Source organism: Phoenix dactylifera, chromosome 9 (genome assembly GCF_009389715.1).
Source record: "Phoenix dactylifera cultivar Barhee BC4 chromosome 9, palm_55x_up_171113_PBpolish2nd_filt_p, whole genome shotgun sequence".
Lineage (NCBI taxonomy): Eukaryota > Viridiplantae > Streptophyta > Magnoliopsida > Arecales > Arecaceae > Phoenix > Phoenix dactylifera.
Window position 1 is genome coordinate 9,810,074 of NC_052400.1, and position 18,522 is coordinate 9,828,595.

The 18,522-nt window shown below is 36.4% G+C and overlaps 1 protein-coding gene across 1 annotated transcript; it reads right to left on the reverse strand.

Moving 5' to 3' along the window:
- Positions 1-2,432: 2,432 nt before the first annotated feature.
- Positions 2,433-14,320, reverse strand: LOC103709404 (selenium-binding protein 1-like). The gene is made up of 8 exons (XM_008794714.4): positions 14,240-14,320; positions 13,670-13,863; positions 10,647-10,842; positions 9,419-9,646; positions 4,462-4,693; positions 4,271-4,378; positions 3,688-3,960; positions 2,433-3,003 (listed from the first exon to the last, which is right to left on the reverse strand). The coding sequence occupies exons 2-8, from the start codon at positions 13,830-13,832 to the stop codon at positions 2,719-2,721; spliced, it is 1,485 nt and encodes a 494-aa protein (XP_008792936.1). The 5' UTR covers positions 13,833-13,863; positions 14,240-14,320; the 3' UTR covers positions 2,433-2,718.
- Between the last annotated feature and the right edge of the window lie 4,202 nt (positions 14,321-18,522).

An 18,522-nucleotide genomic window follows, 5' to 3' on the forward strand; every position in this document is an offset into this window, starting at 1 on the left:
AAATTTGGCGTGTATGATATATATAACAGGGCATCATTAAAATTGCAATCCATAAATTAGAATGCCTTCAAAAGTGCCTGTCTGCACCCATGGTAGATCTTGAATACATGGGATATTATACAATGGATGGCAGGGAGATGCAAAGAAAATGATGCACCGAAAGGGTTGGCCATGGGCATATTCAGTTCGGAGCCTCCAACCACATGCCGATTCGGACTACTCACATTCCATCCAAGAGGTAATTTGTGGCATCACAAAGTCCTTGATTGCAGGCTCTGTGATCGTTCCTAGTTATAGCTTTTCTTCCTTTGCCTCTTACTGGCATTATATGATTGCAGCCTTTCATTTAGATCGTAATTTCCTCATCAATATCATGATATCTAAGCTTGAAACAATACCCGGATCCAGGTACCATGGGTTGATGATGCTACCGTAAGCAAGTGATGTCGGCTCGACATGGCATTGCTTCAATTGTTAACACATGTTGTCAAAATTTTCAAAACAAATTAATAGTTGTCATCGTAAAATTTCAAGGACAAGTATCACTCATTGCAGTCATCTCAGTTCAAAATGAGTTCCATACAATGATGAGTAGCATCATGATGCTGCTACCTAGTAGAGTAGTTTAGTTTTACTTCCATTTATTCTATTATCAGTCAACCATGTTTTGGTAATGAGATTAACTTATGGAAACTAGATGATAGGCCCAAGCACGCACTTATGGAAACTATATGAATACTACAGAGTGCTTCTTTTCTTACTTCATTTTTGTGGGAAAAGAAATTCTAGAGGTGTACCAGTTAATGGAGTGATAGTAAGTCTCAGAATGTCTTTAGAAGAAAAAGGAGGAAAAGAAACTTGGGTTGGTGAGACTTGGATTTGATCAATGCAACCAAAGACTAATTAACGCATTTCCATCAAGCCACAGGGATCGCTGGGTCTTTCCTTAGACCAACTCTGGGATCATTGTATTCACATGTATCCACATAAAAATCCAAGGCCAGTGTCACTGTCGGCCTGATCATCCCTACTTTCGACGAACAAGGATTATCTTCAAGCACTTGCGAATCATGCTTCCTGGTCATGCCAATAGATTTATGGAGAAAATTTGATCATGACTACCTCATCCTCAAGGGTTTTGCATTTATATAAATCAGCCAAGTTTGAATGTTATGTTCAGGTTCGGTTAGGGTTTGTGGCTTAATCTTATAAAATTGATGGGTACAAAATTTTTAGTTTAATGGCCAAAAATTTGAATGGTATTTTCTGTATTTTATGAATGTAGGTCTTTTTCTCCCTATGGGATTCGGGTTGGGCCACTCTAAAGCCACTCCAGGGCATTTATAAATATAGGCCTAACCCAACCTTTAATCATAAGATTTTGCTGGTTGTATTGACCCAACCTATGAATCCTGGAAGATTTTTAGTATAGAGGCCTTATAATTTGTTTCCCTTAGCAAGGTCTTGTAATGTTCATGCTTTCTAGTCATGCTTACAGATTTATGGAGAAAATTTGATACTAACTGCCTCACACTTAAGGATTTTGCATTTATATAAATCAGCCAATTTTGAATATTATGTTCAGGTTCAATTAGGGTTTGTGGCTTAATCTTATAGAACAGATGTATACAAGATATTTAATTTCATGGTAAAAAATTTGAATGGTACTTTCCATATTGTAGAATGTGTTGTACTAGGTGGGTTCGAGTAACTAAAGTGGTCAATGAAAAGAAAGCTTTCCTATAGGTAAATATTCCAGACATTTTATGCTAATAATTCCTGCAGATTCCATTGCTCATCATCTTTAAATTCTGCTCCGAGAATGGCCGTAGACATTTAGAAGTCCTCATTAGAATTTCATCACCTTTTAAGCTTATCCAGCATAACTATATGCCAGCTGAGTACATCAGTGCTCCAATTGAGGGCCCCTGCAAGCCTCATCACTACAGGTACTAGGAATAAGGTGAGTGTGGCGTGAAGGCAACAAAAGCAACATCAAGCCAAGATGGGGAGCAATGAAGGACATCAGCCATGTTTCTTCTTGGGTTTTGCTAACTATAAGTTTGCCATTTATTTTTGGCTTTCTTTAATCATTGAGCTGTTTTGAATGCTTTTTGATTTTTATGATGAGGATTGTAATGAACAAACAATGGTGATCATAGGTTTTTGTTTGTTTTTTCTATCTTTACTTTGCTCTCTATTTTTAGTTTCCTTTGATTGCAACACTGTTCGAATTATTACAGATTTTAATGATAATTGATGATAAGGCATGATTTTGATGATGATGATGAATGAAAAAGAGCATGTTTTCCGAGAAAAAAAGAGGCTATTAACAGTGATGTTTTTCGAGCTAAGAGAGAGCATGCATAAAGTGCTAGAAGATAATAGAGTAACGGGGCCTTTGTATCTAACAAGTTCAGATGACCAATTACTAACATTATCCAACCCAGAAACCATACGTAGTAAATATTGATTCTCACGCTGCCAACCAATGAACAGATTTACTTGGCAGGTTTATCAATACAGAGAAATCCAAAAGATTGCATGCAACTGCTTTTATTTTCACATTAATCATGAAGATGGTCATAGGATTTATTCAACATCACTCTCTCTGGACTCACTAGAAGTCAATGGAAGTCTTTGCAGTACAACGCCCCCAGCCCAATTGTCATGAATTTATTTTTGCATTCCATTCTACTCTAGAGAAGCTGTACATATTTATATCCATATATCAGAAGTGCAATCCCCACCAGGATACCTCATCTCATGAGCCAGTGAAGGGCCATCAGGTTCAGCCCCGAAATTAACGAAGAAGTTCGGATTCACCGTCAGCCCACCTCGCTCTGTGTCCACATCAATTTGTAACATATGAGAGCCCTTCTTCACAAGATCCTGACCATAGAACTGACGGTCCCACGCGCTAAAGAGGGAATTGGTCACGTACAGTCTTTTCCCATCCAAGCTCAACTGGATCATTTGAGGCCCTCCTCTGAGTCGATTTCCCTGATAAAAGCGAATTTTGGTTAAGTTAATTGATCATACTAATATGCAATCATTATGGGAAGTGCTTGTATTATTCCTACAAGCCTCCTAGGCTTGTTTCAGTGTACTGGAAGTCATGATATTTATGTTTTCAAATAAAGTTTGTGAACACATTTCTGCATGACTGAGTTGAATATTGTACAAAATACACAACTTTCAATTTTATAATCTTTTTTCTGGTACTCAGCTTACAATCTTTTTATCTGTCTGTAGTAATAACTCATCAAATGAAATATTGAAGTTTGTGTCAGATTTTAAAATGGTTCTCATTTAAACTAATAACAGATGAATACTTTTTTTTTTGCATCATTTTGATAAAATCAAAATAAACAACAGTATAAAGTAACCACGGAGCCAGAATTTTCAAAAAATTCATTTACTTCCCTATTTGCCCTCTCCCCCTCCTCCGACCCTTCTGCGGGCCATCCAAAAAACGTCTCGATATATTTGATGGTGAAACTCCACATTTTTTAATCATAGGAAAGATGTCATTTTAGAACACAATCAAAAGTTTGGATATACTTCAGTTTCAAATCAAGCATGGTGTTACAGGAAAAAAAATAGTATATACTATAGCTCTAGTGGTTGAATATAGCATTAAAACAAGGGAATGAGATGCGATACTAAAGAATGCATGAATCGCACCTTGATAGAAGGTACATCAAACTGCAACTCTTTCCCATCCTCTGTCACATAGACTACATCGCTCCCCTTTTGGAGGAGTCCTCCCACCCATACTTGGCCACTCAACACAGGCTTTGTAGGATCTTCAATGTTGTACTGTCTAATATCCCCATGTAGCCAATTAACAAAGTAGAGGAAGCGATCATCTAGCGAGATGAGGAAGTCGGTTATCAGTCCTGGCATTTCAGGGAGAATCCAGTTTTTTACCTTCAGTGATGGCACCGATATCACCACCTGTAACAGCAAATTCAGGAAGGAAAGGATTTAAAATATCTGACAAAAGTGACTAACATGAAATACTGAAAGTTGATTGATGTTAATTCGAACATTGCACATGGACTCAATTACAAGTTTTGGGCACGGGTGCATATCCAAGAGTCAGAACCTTTAAACTTTTTTCCTTTGCACACATAATTAAGAGGCATACCCATACATGCGTCGAATAATATCAGCATGGGTATGTTGTGTTAAATCAGAATCCAGGCAACATTAATCTCCAGTTGGTTAGAAAAGAAGGCAAGAAAATCAAAGAGCATAGACAGACCTCATGATTCCAGGTTCCATCTACGGTCTTGAAAAATCTCACCATGCTGCCGCTCAAAGCACAGCCAACAAAGCCAGTGTCCTTAGAAGGGTCATGGAGAAATCTTATCTGCAGAAAATAGAAATGACTTTTAAAAGGTGCTTATATAGGGATAGGTCCTGACCTTGAATGAAAAATAACTTGACACTGACTTCTAGAGGTAAAAGCCCTGCGTTGCCTAGGTCCAATGTCTGTTTTAATTCACCACCAGGCCAACTGTATACAAAGAGGTGTCTTCCATATAATCCATCTTTAACATGCCCAGGATTAAAGCCCTTCGAAAAAGCTGCAGGAGCCCCCCATGATGTACTAATCATGGTCTTGTGTCGAGGCTGGTACCAGAAATCATAGCCAAACTGTGGGCTGTGACCTGGCTTTTCCCACCTGAGTGCTAACAAAATATAGTCAGATCAAACCATATGGGAAGCTAAATATTTGAATCAAATGAATTCACTGAAATGACAATAAACTCGAGTAAAAGGCAGGCTTCTGTCAACACCTTAAAACTTCATCATGATGATAATATTCCCTCAGAAAAAATGATGATGATGATTTGTTACTACCTTCAAGTTTTTCCAATTATTATAATATAGATCATTATTTCAAAAAGCTTTAATATATGTTGAAAAGCAAAAAAACAAAAAAGGGTTTTTTGCATGAATACCCTTCTAAAAATTCAAATTTGCGTGAATACCCTTTAAAAATTTATATTTATTTTTGTATCCTCATAAAACACTACTTTTGCACAAATGCCCCTATATATGACGGTTCTTCTAAAACCACTATTAATAAAAACCATATTTATTTTAATTAAAAATAAAATAGAATTTTGAAATTACTTTTTTATCTTCCATCACGATCGCTTTATAAATATTTCTTTTTGCACATCTACCCATTAAAGATATTTTAGTCATTTTAATTTGAAACTGTTAATTTTTTTAACGGCATTAGATGGCGTGGGTACATATGCAAAAATAAGGATAAAAAAGGGTAGAATAGAAATATAAGTGTTTTATGAGAGTATACATGCAAATATCAATTTAGGAAGGATATTCATGCAAAATTCGATATTTAGGAGGGTATTCATGCAAAAAAACCCAAAAAAATAATGCACTTTATGAATAGGTCAGAGGGAATACGCATACAGTATATGCACAGGCGCACACAAAGGAGCACGCAGATTCGGACACAGACACACAGAGAAAGAGAGAGAGAGAGAGAGAGAGAGAGAGAGAGAGAGAGAGAGAGAGATATATTTCTGTGTTTTCCCAACTATCATTTTTAAAGAAATGCACAGTGGAGGAATTTCAGAGCCATCTCATTGTCAAAAAGAAGGATGATATTAATATGATATCTTAAAGGGTATAAAGGGCAGATTAGAACCTTGGGTTACTTTGATATAAGTAATCGGAGCAATCTCCATCGAGACACTCTTCAGCAAGAATTTTTTCGACATAGAATTATCCTTAGACATTAAACTCATTTAGTATTTTTGTAAAAATATTTTCTCCATATCAAGAATAAATGTGTTCCTAATGTCTCCTAAAAAATTACATCAATTTTACGTGTTTTCTCTAACTTTTTTAGTTTTGTCCTTCCTGGTTGCTTGCTGTAAAAACCATCATGCTCCGAAGAAATTCATTTAATAGCTACATTATTGTCCCATAATTCCTTCTCATTGTCCTGACAACTTTCCTATCTTTTAGATACTAGTCAGTGCATTGTAAATGTCAACTACAGGCTTCAAAAAAATGAATCCCTATACATGAATTCCCTAAAACTCTTCTTTCAGTTGAGCCTCTTAGTTCTTCAATGACTAAGATCTGTAATTCAAACCACCATTTCGCAATGAGCAAATATCCACGAACTGTTCCACAGGAATAATGCACTGAAAGATTGAAATCTACATGAATATCAAACCATGGATATTTGATGGCATTCCTATGATTAAAGGGGGTGACACTGTGCATCCCCCACTTAAAGGTGCACCTGGTAATCAAATTAGAGTAGAATGACAAATGATGATAAAGGGTAGAGGATGTGGATATTGCTCACCATAAAATGCAGCAGACTAAAATTTACAAATGAGGAAACAATTCAGCTTGTCATTCTTTTTCATTTTCTAAACTTAAGACTTGAATGTACTAAATTTTTCTAACTTAATGCATTTCTAATTACATCCATAAACACAACCTTATCTCCTCAATCTATCAACTATTGGAATTTTGAACAAAGAAATGGAGATGAAGATGGATTTTATCTCTTTTTGCTTCCGAACTAATTAAGATAGTGGATGAGAAAAGGTAAACCAAATGATAGTAGAAAAGGAACAATTGGATTTTTCTCACTTGCTTTGATAGAATAACAAGGCATTACTTTCATCTTACAGTAACTGCAGGGAATCCTCATTGTTGAGGAATTTGTTGCTGAAGCATATGATAATGGAGAATCTTCCTGTAAATGTATGGTGCTTGATTTATGAAAATAGTAAAAGAGTTGTTCTAATTTCTCTACCATCATCATATGCAAGTCATTTGTATCTTGGGAGAGATTTTCCATCCTCTACTCCAGTGTATGTATATTTTTATCCATGGCACCTAACTTCTCTCCCTAGATCAGCAATATTAGCACAATAATTGTTGCTTTATGCATATAAACCAAAACACTAAAGGGACCTGTATTTTAGTACAATCCGCATTCCATATAATATGCTGATATGATGAAAACCATAACTACCAAGTCTTATTCCAAATATTTGGTTTCATCTCTATAAATTCTTAACTACCAATCATTCATAATACATAAGCTTTCCCAAAATATTTTCCATAACTTTTGTCCATGTTAGCTATCTTGTGATCCTCTATCTAGACCCTTTGACACAGATTTGAGCAACTCCTCCAATCTCCGACGCATAAGCCCCTATCAGCTCAATACTTCTCCATTATTTTGTTCTTAATTAGTAGCACCCTCCTACATTTACCATGCATCAATCTCAACATTCTCAAATCTTCTATGGTGACTTTCAGGCAGCACACGTGTTCAGGGAGGCGAACCGGGCAGCGGACTGGGTCACCTCCTTTGTCGCCCGGCATTTTGGAGATTTTCTGTGGATGTCTGTATCAGATGTTCCTCCTCCTTTATATTTTTTACTATCCTGTGATCTGACAGGCTGTACTCACATTAGAGCTCTATGAAATAAGTAACCGCTTTTACCAAAAAAAAAAAAAGAAGAAGACTGGAGAAATGGGAGGCGATTATAGACTAAAGTTAGGAAATAAGTGAAGATAATACTTCTTTGAGGTCCTCCAAAAGTAATGAACCACCACTATATTATATGCCACTTTGCAAACACTATTCTATAAAGGCACTGAGAAGCTTCTAAAACCTGATTCTCATGTATCTAGGACTTGCTTAATACAGCATAAACCCAAAGTAATACTGCTTCAAGAAACTTCAATTCAGTTTCTGCTAACCTTCATAGTTGAGCTGGAATAAACTCAACATGAGCCAAGCATCAAAAGCATTTTAAGACCCACCATAGCAACCCCCCTTCCCCATAGGGGAAAAGATTTAAAAACAAAACAAAACTCATGTTTATCAAGTTCTTTGATATTAGATCCACAATGAAGGATGTGAGTAATGAGAAATTTCTAACTTGTAAGAAGAAGAAAAAAATCCTAGAACATTTTAATTCCTTAAAAAATTTTAGCAATCATTGAGGCTCATAAAACTTCATGGCATGCATATTCTTAGTCATGATTAGAGGTATAATCGAAAGTTAAGCGTCAAAACTTATCATAGAGCATTCAAGTCATTAAAGTCATGAAGTCTAGGGCACAATGGCCAAGTCTAACCCGAAGGGTTTTCAAGAAATGGCAAAGACCCAATGATGCAGCTAATGAAACTAAAGTATATAAGATGTTCTATAATAACCACATCATGCATTGTAAAACAATCCTTCAAACCAAAGAAAAAAGCAGTTTCATTATTTTACTTGTATTAATGCTTAAGTTTGCATGGTGGCAACTAAGTCTGTAATTTCCTGCATGATTACTTGCTACATTGAATAAAGTTTACCTGAACACCTGGTTGGCACTCCTCTCCTACTTGAGAGAAGTCCTGGTTTCAGACCTGGGTGGCGGCACTCCGACCATGTTTCTCAAGAAAAATGGAACAGAGCTTCAAATCAGTTTTGAATTTCAACTATAAATTTAATCAAGCACCAACTAGAAGATGCATTGCATAATAGGGATTTTCAAGGACTCTACACAAGTTGGAGATAGCCACTTTTGGATCCAAGAAGTACCTAATTGAGTTATCTAGTGTTTTTTTTATTCTTTAGAATGTTATTAGTTTAAGTTTATTTTAATGCTAATTTTGAACTTTATACAGTATCGGTGAAGATCATAAACCTGTTGCTCGTTGATTGTTTAAATTAAAGTTATACAGATCCCCTTCTTGGCATTCCAAATTTACTAGAATCTGTTAAGTCTTAGAAATGGCAAGCCAGATAGTGCACATTAAGTGCAAAATTAAACATTATAGTTTTCCATGCAATTTTACCTGAATCAAATTCCCAAGATGTAAATCATGACATGGATGGAAATTCTTCTCAGAGTTATATGCGCTGTATGTAAGCCTTTGGTTTTAAAACATCACATAAAAGAGAATAAGAACATCTAAGGTTGCCCTTTTGAAATGGAGAATTGATCATGTAGGAGTAAACTTCAAAGGAAATGGAATTAATGGACAAATATAAAAAGGATAATAACCATCATCTATCACGCTGGAAAACAAAGATAGATAGAGAAAGCTTCGCATGTAATGCAAAATAGATAACATGCACAGTGAAGTATAGACTTGAATAACAACTTGATACCATTTTGAAGACACTAACTCATGAATTTTCTAGTAGGGAATAGAAAAGGGTAAAGAGCATCACAATCTTGCTGCACTATTCATATGTAAAGATCTCATTGATCTATTTTGCTTCTAATAACGCATTAAGTTAGTTAAGTCTTACAGAAAAATGATGTTGTAAAGCAAGAATCCAACATGCTAGTTTCATTTATAATATTTAGCTACATCTGAGATTCGAAAGAGTAGCACCTTCCTTTGACATTGAAATGCGAGTCTAGGAGCAGGAAGCCACTCCCTTCTGCATTTCCATCTTTGTCTCCAAGGCAAGACAGCATTATTTCACCAGATGCAAGGCAATGGGAAGTGTGAGGATATGCTAATCCAGTTTTTTGCTCAATATCCGTCGGCTCAACCACCTTGTGAAAAGCTGGAGCTCTCGGATTTGTTGCAGTGTCAACAACATATATGCGGCTTGACCTGGAAAAAATAGAGGAACAATAACATCTCAAGAATGAAAATCTTCTAGGATATACAAATGGTAACTGTCCAAGCCTTTCATTTCCTTAATGAAAGGAGTGAGTGGTGGGTCTACTCCCTTTCATGCAAGAGAAAAGAAAGAAAAAAGAAGAAGATAGCAGATAGTAATGGAGAACTAAGCCATATTATCACTGATTGGAAAAGGAAAATAAAAACAAAACTTTGAAGCATGAGGACACAAAGCAAAATACTCACATGAAGGACTAAGTCAGCACCATAAGGCCTTGAGTGATACACAGCATAATATAATTAAACACTTCATTTATATTGAAGACATGCTGTACTCAATGAGGATAGATAGAACAATTGTTTTTTTTTCCTTTCTATTCACAGTGAATTCACTAAAAGAACATCTCCATTCCTTTTTCCCCACCTATATGAACTTCTGCTCTTTTTCGAAACAAGATGTACTAATAGAGGACAGCAATAAATTTAGTTTTCTTATCCTCTAACTGAGGTAAACTCAACGAAAGGACAAACATATTAATTTTCTTCTTCCTCTCCAGCCTTGATTTCTAATCTTTAATAACCTTGTAGTAAAGTGCACTAGAGCAGTTAGAAGACCACATATTTCTAAGGTAACAGACCAGGTATTCCTTTATCCGCTACATGCTTTTATCAGAGTTTTCTGCACATTTAAGTAGAATTGGTTGAATTGGCAAAGCTCAATATTAAGAGTAAATACTTTTGCCATCCGATATAGAATTTCATCATATGAAAACCTCCAAATCATGTTCTAGTGACTTGACCTCCCAGCTTGAACAGATAAGCAATGGTCAGCAATTGCAGTAGTTCAGAATTAAAGCAAGTCCTATATCACATCTAGCATTTAAAAGATGTCAAAACTGCAATAGATGGAAAAGGGAACAATAAAAATTATCAACTCTCTGAGAAAGATGATTTGCTAATGTACAATGAACACCAGAGTAACTGGACATACACCAATGAAGGCAAGACCAGGAAACGCCGAACTGCTGACGGATCACTGTGGCAGGAGCTGCAGGAATTCCAACCAAAGTGATGCAACTCATCACCTACATGGGCCGCAGGCAGCCTATGGATAACTTTAGAATAGGTCGGTGAGCTAGGATCGACATCCACTGTTGCCAAGTAATCAGGTTTCTCTATTTCAGTTCCTGTGTATGATAAAAAAAATTATCATGAGGTTAGATATTTCCAAATTACTGTAGCCAATGCTAACTAGTTTGGGCCAAGGCTTAGTTGAGTTGAGTATACTTCCAAATTACTGCATGCAACATGTGAAACTAGATAATGATGGTTCAGACAGAGTTACTAGTATCACTGTGCTCTTGCTAACATAAAATTAAAAAATAATTGAGTCTCTTTATACCAAGTTGTAGAAAAATCAATTAGCACTTTGAGAAAATATTGAGTTAAGAAGCAAAAAATTGAACTACCACTCTAGCCACCCACACCCTCCATTAAAAAAACAAAATCCACACTTTTTCAAACAGAGTCAGGCCTTGATGCAACAATATGTGTGAGGACCTGTGCGAGCATGTGTTTAGTCCCACATCAGCTATACACTAGGTGTATCTTGCGTACTTATACAGAACTAAGGAATCCTATAACATCTTTCGACTAGCCTTTTTAGATAAAATCTTGGATTGTTACAAATAGCATCAAAGCAGACTTGATCCATAGCCTATGTGGCATAGGGGATACTATAGCACAAGCTCATTTGGGTTGACTATAGGTTGGTCATAGTGTTCGTACTTAGGTTGGTAGTAGTTGTGATTAGATTTGTATGGATTTGGATCCTTAGCCTAGCAAAGGCACCAGAGCTTAAACAGAGGGAGCATGTGAAGACTTGTGTGTTTAGTCCCACATTGACTATGCACTGGATAGATCTTAGATAGTTATATAGGGCCAAGAAACCCAAATAATATCTTTCAGCTAACTTTTTGTGGTGAGGTCCTGGGTTATTATAGTAAGGTTGCTCTATTGTGATATGGGCATCATTGGTTGGAAAAACAGAAATAGCCTCTCCACATGCGGAGATATGGCTGTGCATTTCTGACCTTCCCCAAACCCCGCCAAGGTGAGATCCTCGTGCACTATGACACACTTTTTTACACTTTTTCAAATAGACGTTGGACAAAAAAAACAATAAAGTATAATAATTAAAAGTTTCTAAAAGTATATGACTTGACACAAGCACCATCAATAGTATAGTTGTCAAAGTGGACTAAGATATGAGTGTTCTAAAAGTATTCATAGATGTGGCAAGCGATCAACACAATCCTCTATAGAAGTTCAATGAGTTTTAAAAGGAATACAGATAAGAATACTAACATTGTAAAGATGCCTAAAAGAGCTATTAATATACAAGATGTTGAGACAAAACAAAGAACAAATAGTATATAGACCTATAACAAGATTGTAAACAAACTGCAAATTGTGCATGAATTTTAAAAAAAGGGTAAACTCCTAGAAACCCTGTTCCGCAATAATTATCCTATATAAGTAAACTCTAGAAACAAAATACTAAAGAGCAACTATGCTCTATATGAGTTGTCTTATAAAGGTAATGGCAATTTATGAATAAAAAAGAACGGAATAGATTTTCTTTGAATCCCTTCTCTTGTCCAGATCATTGGTGGTTCTCCACAAAAACAAACATGTTCTAAGCCCTTAGACAGGTCCATGTTGCATGCGCAATATGTTAAGACAATCAACCATAAACTAAGAAAGAGAAAATGAACTGATACAGTACAATCAAAGTCAATTTTTCCCAATGAATATGTAGATATTTCAGTAGCACATAAAGAAAGTGTTTCTGTAAAGTTCTAGAGCTTCTAGTGATAAGGGCCAAAGCAAAATCATGAAAGATCCAGTTTGAGATGTGCGAGAATATAACTGATCAAATATGCAATGCACGATATTAATTTTCTTCCCAGTTTCCTATAAGCTGAGTTTTCTAGATTCAAAAAGAAAATTTGTTTCTTGACATCCTAAAAGAGACCCTTGGAAAATATGATCCTTAGCTTCCTTCCAAAGTACCTCTATATATCCTAGATTCAATAGGCAAAAACAATGCGCCCCTCAAATTCCCATAAGATAACTTTACACCGATGAACATAAACATATAGCCCAAAGACCAAGAGCCCATGGTCCTTTGCCCACATAACAAATCTAAAAATGCTATGCCAAGCCCCAAATCAAAACAACATCTCAGGTTTACTTTTCCAAAAGGGTAAAATACATTTTTATTTTTATTTTATGGCACAAATTTTAGTGGAGTGGCAATTGTTATGGTGGTCCTAGGTGAGACACCAAAAAATCTAAAGTTAGAAATATCCATTGATGTCAACTGATATCAGTTGTCTTCCTTTTCCTCCTGGGTTTATCTCTTGATCTCCTTCATATGGACTTTAAATAAATTTCTGACTTCCCCAAGTCAGAAATACAAACAGCACAGAACCTTGTCCCCCTTCCCCCTTCAGTTAAGCCACAATAGCTAGAAATATTTGTTCATTGGGTTCAAAGAGCTTGTTATCTCAATTATACAAAATCTCATGATTATAAATAGAAACAAATAGGCTACTTTCGAGCAATCCAAGATGAAGCACGCATACAAGCACTCATGCACATGCACCAAAAAGAACAAGGTAAAAAAGCATCGAACTAAACATAGATGAGTTTCCTTAAGCCCCTCCAAGATAAAGAACCTCCGCTTTGTAATTCAACTAAAAAGGAAAGCCTTTTCAATTGCATCCAGTTTGAGCAATAGGGACCAATATCCCATCCATTAAAAAAGAAATCGAAAGCTCAAAGAAAATACGTGCACATTTCACAAATTCCCTATATACCTAGCCAAGAAAAGATGCAAAACAACAAATCTCCTTCCAAAAACAAAAACAGCAGAAAACCTGGATAACAATTTATGAACCCTAAATACAAAAATCATCCAAATTACCAAAAAAAGGATAGAATTTTCACCATGATAGATGCAAGTGACATAGAGTAATGTCTCTCTCGGCCCTGACATCGCTTTCAGGGGTGACGCGTAGCCTGGCCCCTTGCCAGCGCAGCAACCCTTTCTCTCAGCATCATTGGACAGGCTCTGGTTCTTGCACTGCGCCACCTCTGCTGCACCAGCCATTGGGTTGTGTCCACTCAGATCGCCCCCAATCCTGCAAATACCAAGCAAAAACAAAACGTTCCCAGTTTTATCGACTGTTGAAATCAATCCATCGAAAATAGGAAAGACGCCATAAAAGTTTTGAAATCATCCAAAATAACTCAAGAGAGCAGGAAACAAAGAGAAGTCCCCTAGTCCAAGATCACCTCCCGCCCTCCAAAGACCAAAGAAGCAGGAAAAAATGACAACTTTATAGATGGTAGCAACCAATCTACTCTAACAGCAAATAAGTGAGACATTAAAATACCGACCAAAGCCGATTAACAAAGAACCAAACAGGGTTTTCTTAGATTACAGCCCATCCTCAGAAGACCAAAGAAACGAAAAAAGATCTCTACTTTATAGATTAAAACGACCAAATCACTCACAGTATGATGGGAAAACACCAAGATCTTGAAATTCCCCTCGAAACTGAGAGAAGGGAGAGCGGGGGGGGGGGGGGGGGGGGGGGGGGGGGGTGGGGTGAGGCGTGGACGAGATTTTTAACTCGGTGCGGAGTGGACCTGGACGGATTCCTGGGTTAGAGAGATCTTTGACTCGGAGTGGAGTGGACCTGGGGGGAAAAGGGCGTTGTCGTAATTTGATATGGCATGGGAGAGAGGGGGGAAAGATAAGGAAAGGAGATTATTAAAAATGGTAAAGAGTTTCGCCGAGGAATGAAAAAAAGGGTAAGATCCGGAGGACAATTAATGGATTAGCGAGAATGATGCGCGTGTTGGAGATTAATGAAAATTTAAATATAATTTTATATAATAGAGAAATAAATAATTTTAATATATATATATATATTATAAGTGGAATATATTGAATAATTATTTATTATTTTGATTTCAAAATCTTACTGAAAAGGATTAGTATTTATGAAAAAATAAATTATTTAACAGAACAATTGAATAACACAAGCAATACAAAATTTGAAATTAAATATAAGTATAAAATGAAGATTTAGAGTCTAATCAAAAGATACATTTCAAGATTGTGTCCAGTAATATTTTTCTCTTTAATTAAAACCCCGTAATCTATATGCTAATTGTCACTTACAAAGGAACTGTTAGTCATTATTGCATGGCCTCTAAGCTTTGCAATCTTGGTTATTTGGGATTATTTTAATTTTTCTTAATAGGAATCTATAATAATGCTAAGCTAATTATTAAAAAACTAAGTTTTGATTAAAAAATAAGTTTATTTTAAATATATACCTGCTTAAATATATAAAATTATATGAATACCCTCACAAAATTATTGTTTACATGCATACCCTTATAAATTTTTTATTTTACTTATCTATTTATTAATAATATTTTAATTATTTTAATTTTAAACTGTTTATTTCTTAACACCATTAATTAGCATGGACATGTATCAAAAAGAAAAATAATAAGAATGTATGTGTTTATATGAGTACATACATAAATATCAACTTGACAGGGTTATTTATATAATTTTATATATTTAGAAAGATATACATGCAAAAACAAAAAAAAAATCTCTTTTGTTGGATATTTATTAGGTGGTGATTATTTTTCCCTCCTGGAAGGTGATGCTAAGGCAAGGAATTCCTAGTAAATTATTATGCTTTGTAGATTAGGTTATGTAACAAACTAGAATTGGACATGTGGCTTTATAGACATTTGAGGTTGGGTATGATTAAGCTTTTAAAACAATCTTTATGATTTCAGGCATTTGTAGTATAGCATCAATAATAGTGTCATGCCCCGGACTCAGAGTGTAACAAACGTCGCATACCTGCATGGCAGACCATACATGCATGCATAGCTACAAATCATACCATAATCTCAAAACAATCAAAATAATTCTTTAATTGTTAAAAATTAATTCAACCATGATCTAAAATAAATCATTCTCATAATTATCCAAAATGTTATAAATCAAAATATGCTATCTAACTATTAATTATTCAAATCAAATAAAATGTTCTAACTAAACTACTCTAAATAGTCAAAACTAGAACTCCAATAATTGCAAATATATTTAGAAGATCCAATGCACTCCCCTAAGTTCCAAACAATCATGATTCAAGATTTTACAAAATAGAAGAAAAAAAGAATAATAAGCTACACTAGTCCAGTAAACAACATACCACCACAAAGTGGGTTCTAAGCATGCTAAATAAAATAATAATTAAAAAGTATGATACTAACCAAAAATAAATTAATTTTCAAATAATACATATATCTCTTTTAAAATTTATTATTATTATTATTATTTGATATTAGAGATCTAAAATTAGTTTATAGCTACGTAACCTAATGGCATAGATCAAATACAGGATGCACAAAGTGTCAGATACCACTATTCTAATTATTAGTGACTCGGTGTCGAAACTAGTTTCTCAGATTACAAGTCGATGGGGCCAACAAATAATCTCCATTGGCAGAGCTAGATTATAGCCGTGCTGAGACTACATATATACAAAACAAAGTTGATAATTTATCCAGTCATATTTTTCAAATTTCATATTACAAGAATAACATAACATATAACAAATTAAAACAATTATGAAATGCCCAACCCATTTAATCAAGTATAAAACACAGATCACATTCAAAGTTGATAAACTATTTATAATTTTACCAAAGGTCAGAAAATACACTTTGAAGCATTAGGTTACTTACCTCTTCTTATTTCAAAAATCTACTTTTTAGTTAGGCAGGTCAGGTTCACCTATTTTAATATCATTAAAATGTAATTAATTTCATCGTTATCTTAGAAGCCAGGCGAAGTCAAAAATTTAAATACTATTGAGGATACGACCTCGTGCCTCCAAATCAGATCGGTTAGGTAGCAGTGCCCAACTGCTCTAGTTCGTACGAGCAAGGTGAACTCAACTGATCAAGATAAGCTATGGTTTAAGTGGCTCAATAAAGATCAAGGGTAACCAAATTATAGTGGTACCTAACAAGGCTACGGTAATAGTCCGGTATGCTGCCCGGGTATCGAAGTGATGCATGACGTTTACTCTGAGGGTCAATTTGGATCCGAGCGAAGGAAGATAGGATCTTAAAGCAGAATCCTTGGGCTTGTCAAGAGAGAAAAAGAGAGAGAAGATAGAGAGGAGAGAGAGTCTCGGTCCGGATTCAATCAGGGGTCTGAGTTTAGTTGCCAATGGCACATACCATTCCAACATCTAATCTACAGGCCAAAGAGGAAATAGCAGCTAGAAAAGTAAATCAATTTTTTTTTGAATTACTAATTAAATAAGAATAAAATGGAAAGGAAATAAGAAATAATAATAATAAGAAGAAAACAGGAAGAAAGAGAGCAAAGATGAAAGAAGAGGCCGAGGAAGAGTGACGGCGGCCAGGCCCGGGTGGTGGACAGCCAACCGACAGTAGCAGCGGTGGCTAGCGACCGCTGCGGTGACCGGCAAAAAGAGAGAAGCCAAGGAACATTCTCGGTTCGACCCTAAAAAGGAGACATAGCTCAACATAAGGAAGAATAGAAAAAAAAAACAGAGGGAAGGTTAGCTTGCCTATGTGCGGCATGGTGGATCTCGACCGAGAACAACTCGGTCCGGCAGTTTTGTGGCGGCAACGCTCAGAACAGGGAGAAGAAGAAAAAGAGGGCAGTGAGGGAACTAGAGAGAAATGGACAAGGTTTTAGGGTGGCAGAGGTCGGTGTCGGCTACACGATAGCCGCCGAAGATGAGGAAGAAAGAAAGAGACGCTCGTTGGTGGATCAATCACAGAAGATGAGGGAGATTCAAGGGATTTTGGATGGAGAGATAGGCTTGATGTTGTTGCATCCGCCCCGCGATGCTAGTGGCGGTTAAACGTGACCCAATAGTCAACGGCCGTTCGAACGACCCCACAGAGTCGTCACTGATCAAAATCCACAGCTTTATCCCCTCAACGGCCGGCGGATCTAGCAGGAGAATGCAATTCCTCTTATCGCTCCAATTTGTTTTGAAAATTTTGAGTTGAAGCCGGTGTGCATTAACGACTTCAACCTGGGTATGGCTAGGGGTGGCAATCGGGTCGGGTCGGGTCAGGCATAAACAGGTCGGGTCAAATACAGGTCGGGTCAGAAAACTATAAATCTGAATCCGACCTGTTTATTAAACGGGTCAGGAATTGCAAACCTGAACCTGACCTGTTTATTAAACAGGTAACCCGACCCGACCCGTTTAACCTGTTTAATAAACAGGTAACCTGTTTACCCAACCCGACCCGACCTGTTTAACCTGTTTGCCCAACCTGACCTGTTTAGACCTGTTTAATCTGTCCAACCCAACCTGTTTAACCTGCCCAACCCGACCTGTTTAGACCCGTTTAACCTGTTTAACCCGTTTAACCTGTTTAGACCTGTTTAACCTGCCCAACAGTTAAACGGGTTAAACGGTTTAAACGGGTTAGACATCTAAAACCCGTATCCGACCCAATTAATAAACAGGTTAAACGGGTCGACCTGTTTACGACCCGAACCTGTTTAGGCTAAACCCAAACCTGTTTATGGCGGGTCGAACACAGGTCGGATTGGCGGGTCGGGTCATATTTTGCCACCCCTAGGTATGGCCCAATGAGGTCGATTCTCACAAATAGTATTACTGCTACCATGATTACTATTATTAGAACCACCTATGCTTCTCTCTCATTGCCGGTAGGACGGTGGGTGTGTATTACCAATCCCT

Excerpts from the sequence above, each read along its gene's own strand:
- LOC103709404 (XM_008794714.4), bottom strand. The coding sequence starts at position 13,832 with ATGGCTGGTGCAGCAGAGGTGGCGCAGTGCAAGAACCAGAGCCTGTCC. Across the intron at positions 4,694-9,418 it reads CATTTCAATGTCAAAGGAAG|GTGGGAAAAGCCAGGTCACA; the intron begins GTGCTACTCTTT and ends GTTAGCACTCAG. Across the intron at positions 3,961-4,270 it reads ATGGAACCTGGAATCATGAG|GTGGTGATATCGGTGCCATC; the intron begins GTCTGTCTATGC and ends TTGCTGTTACAG.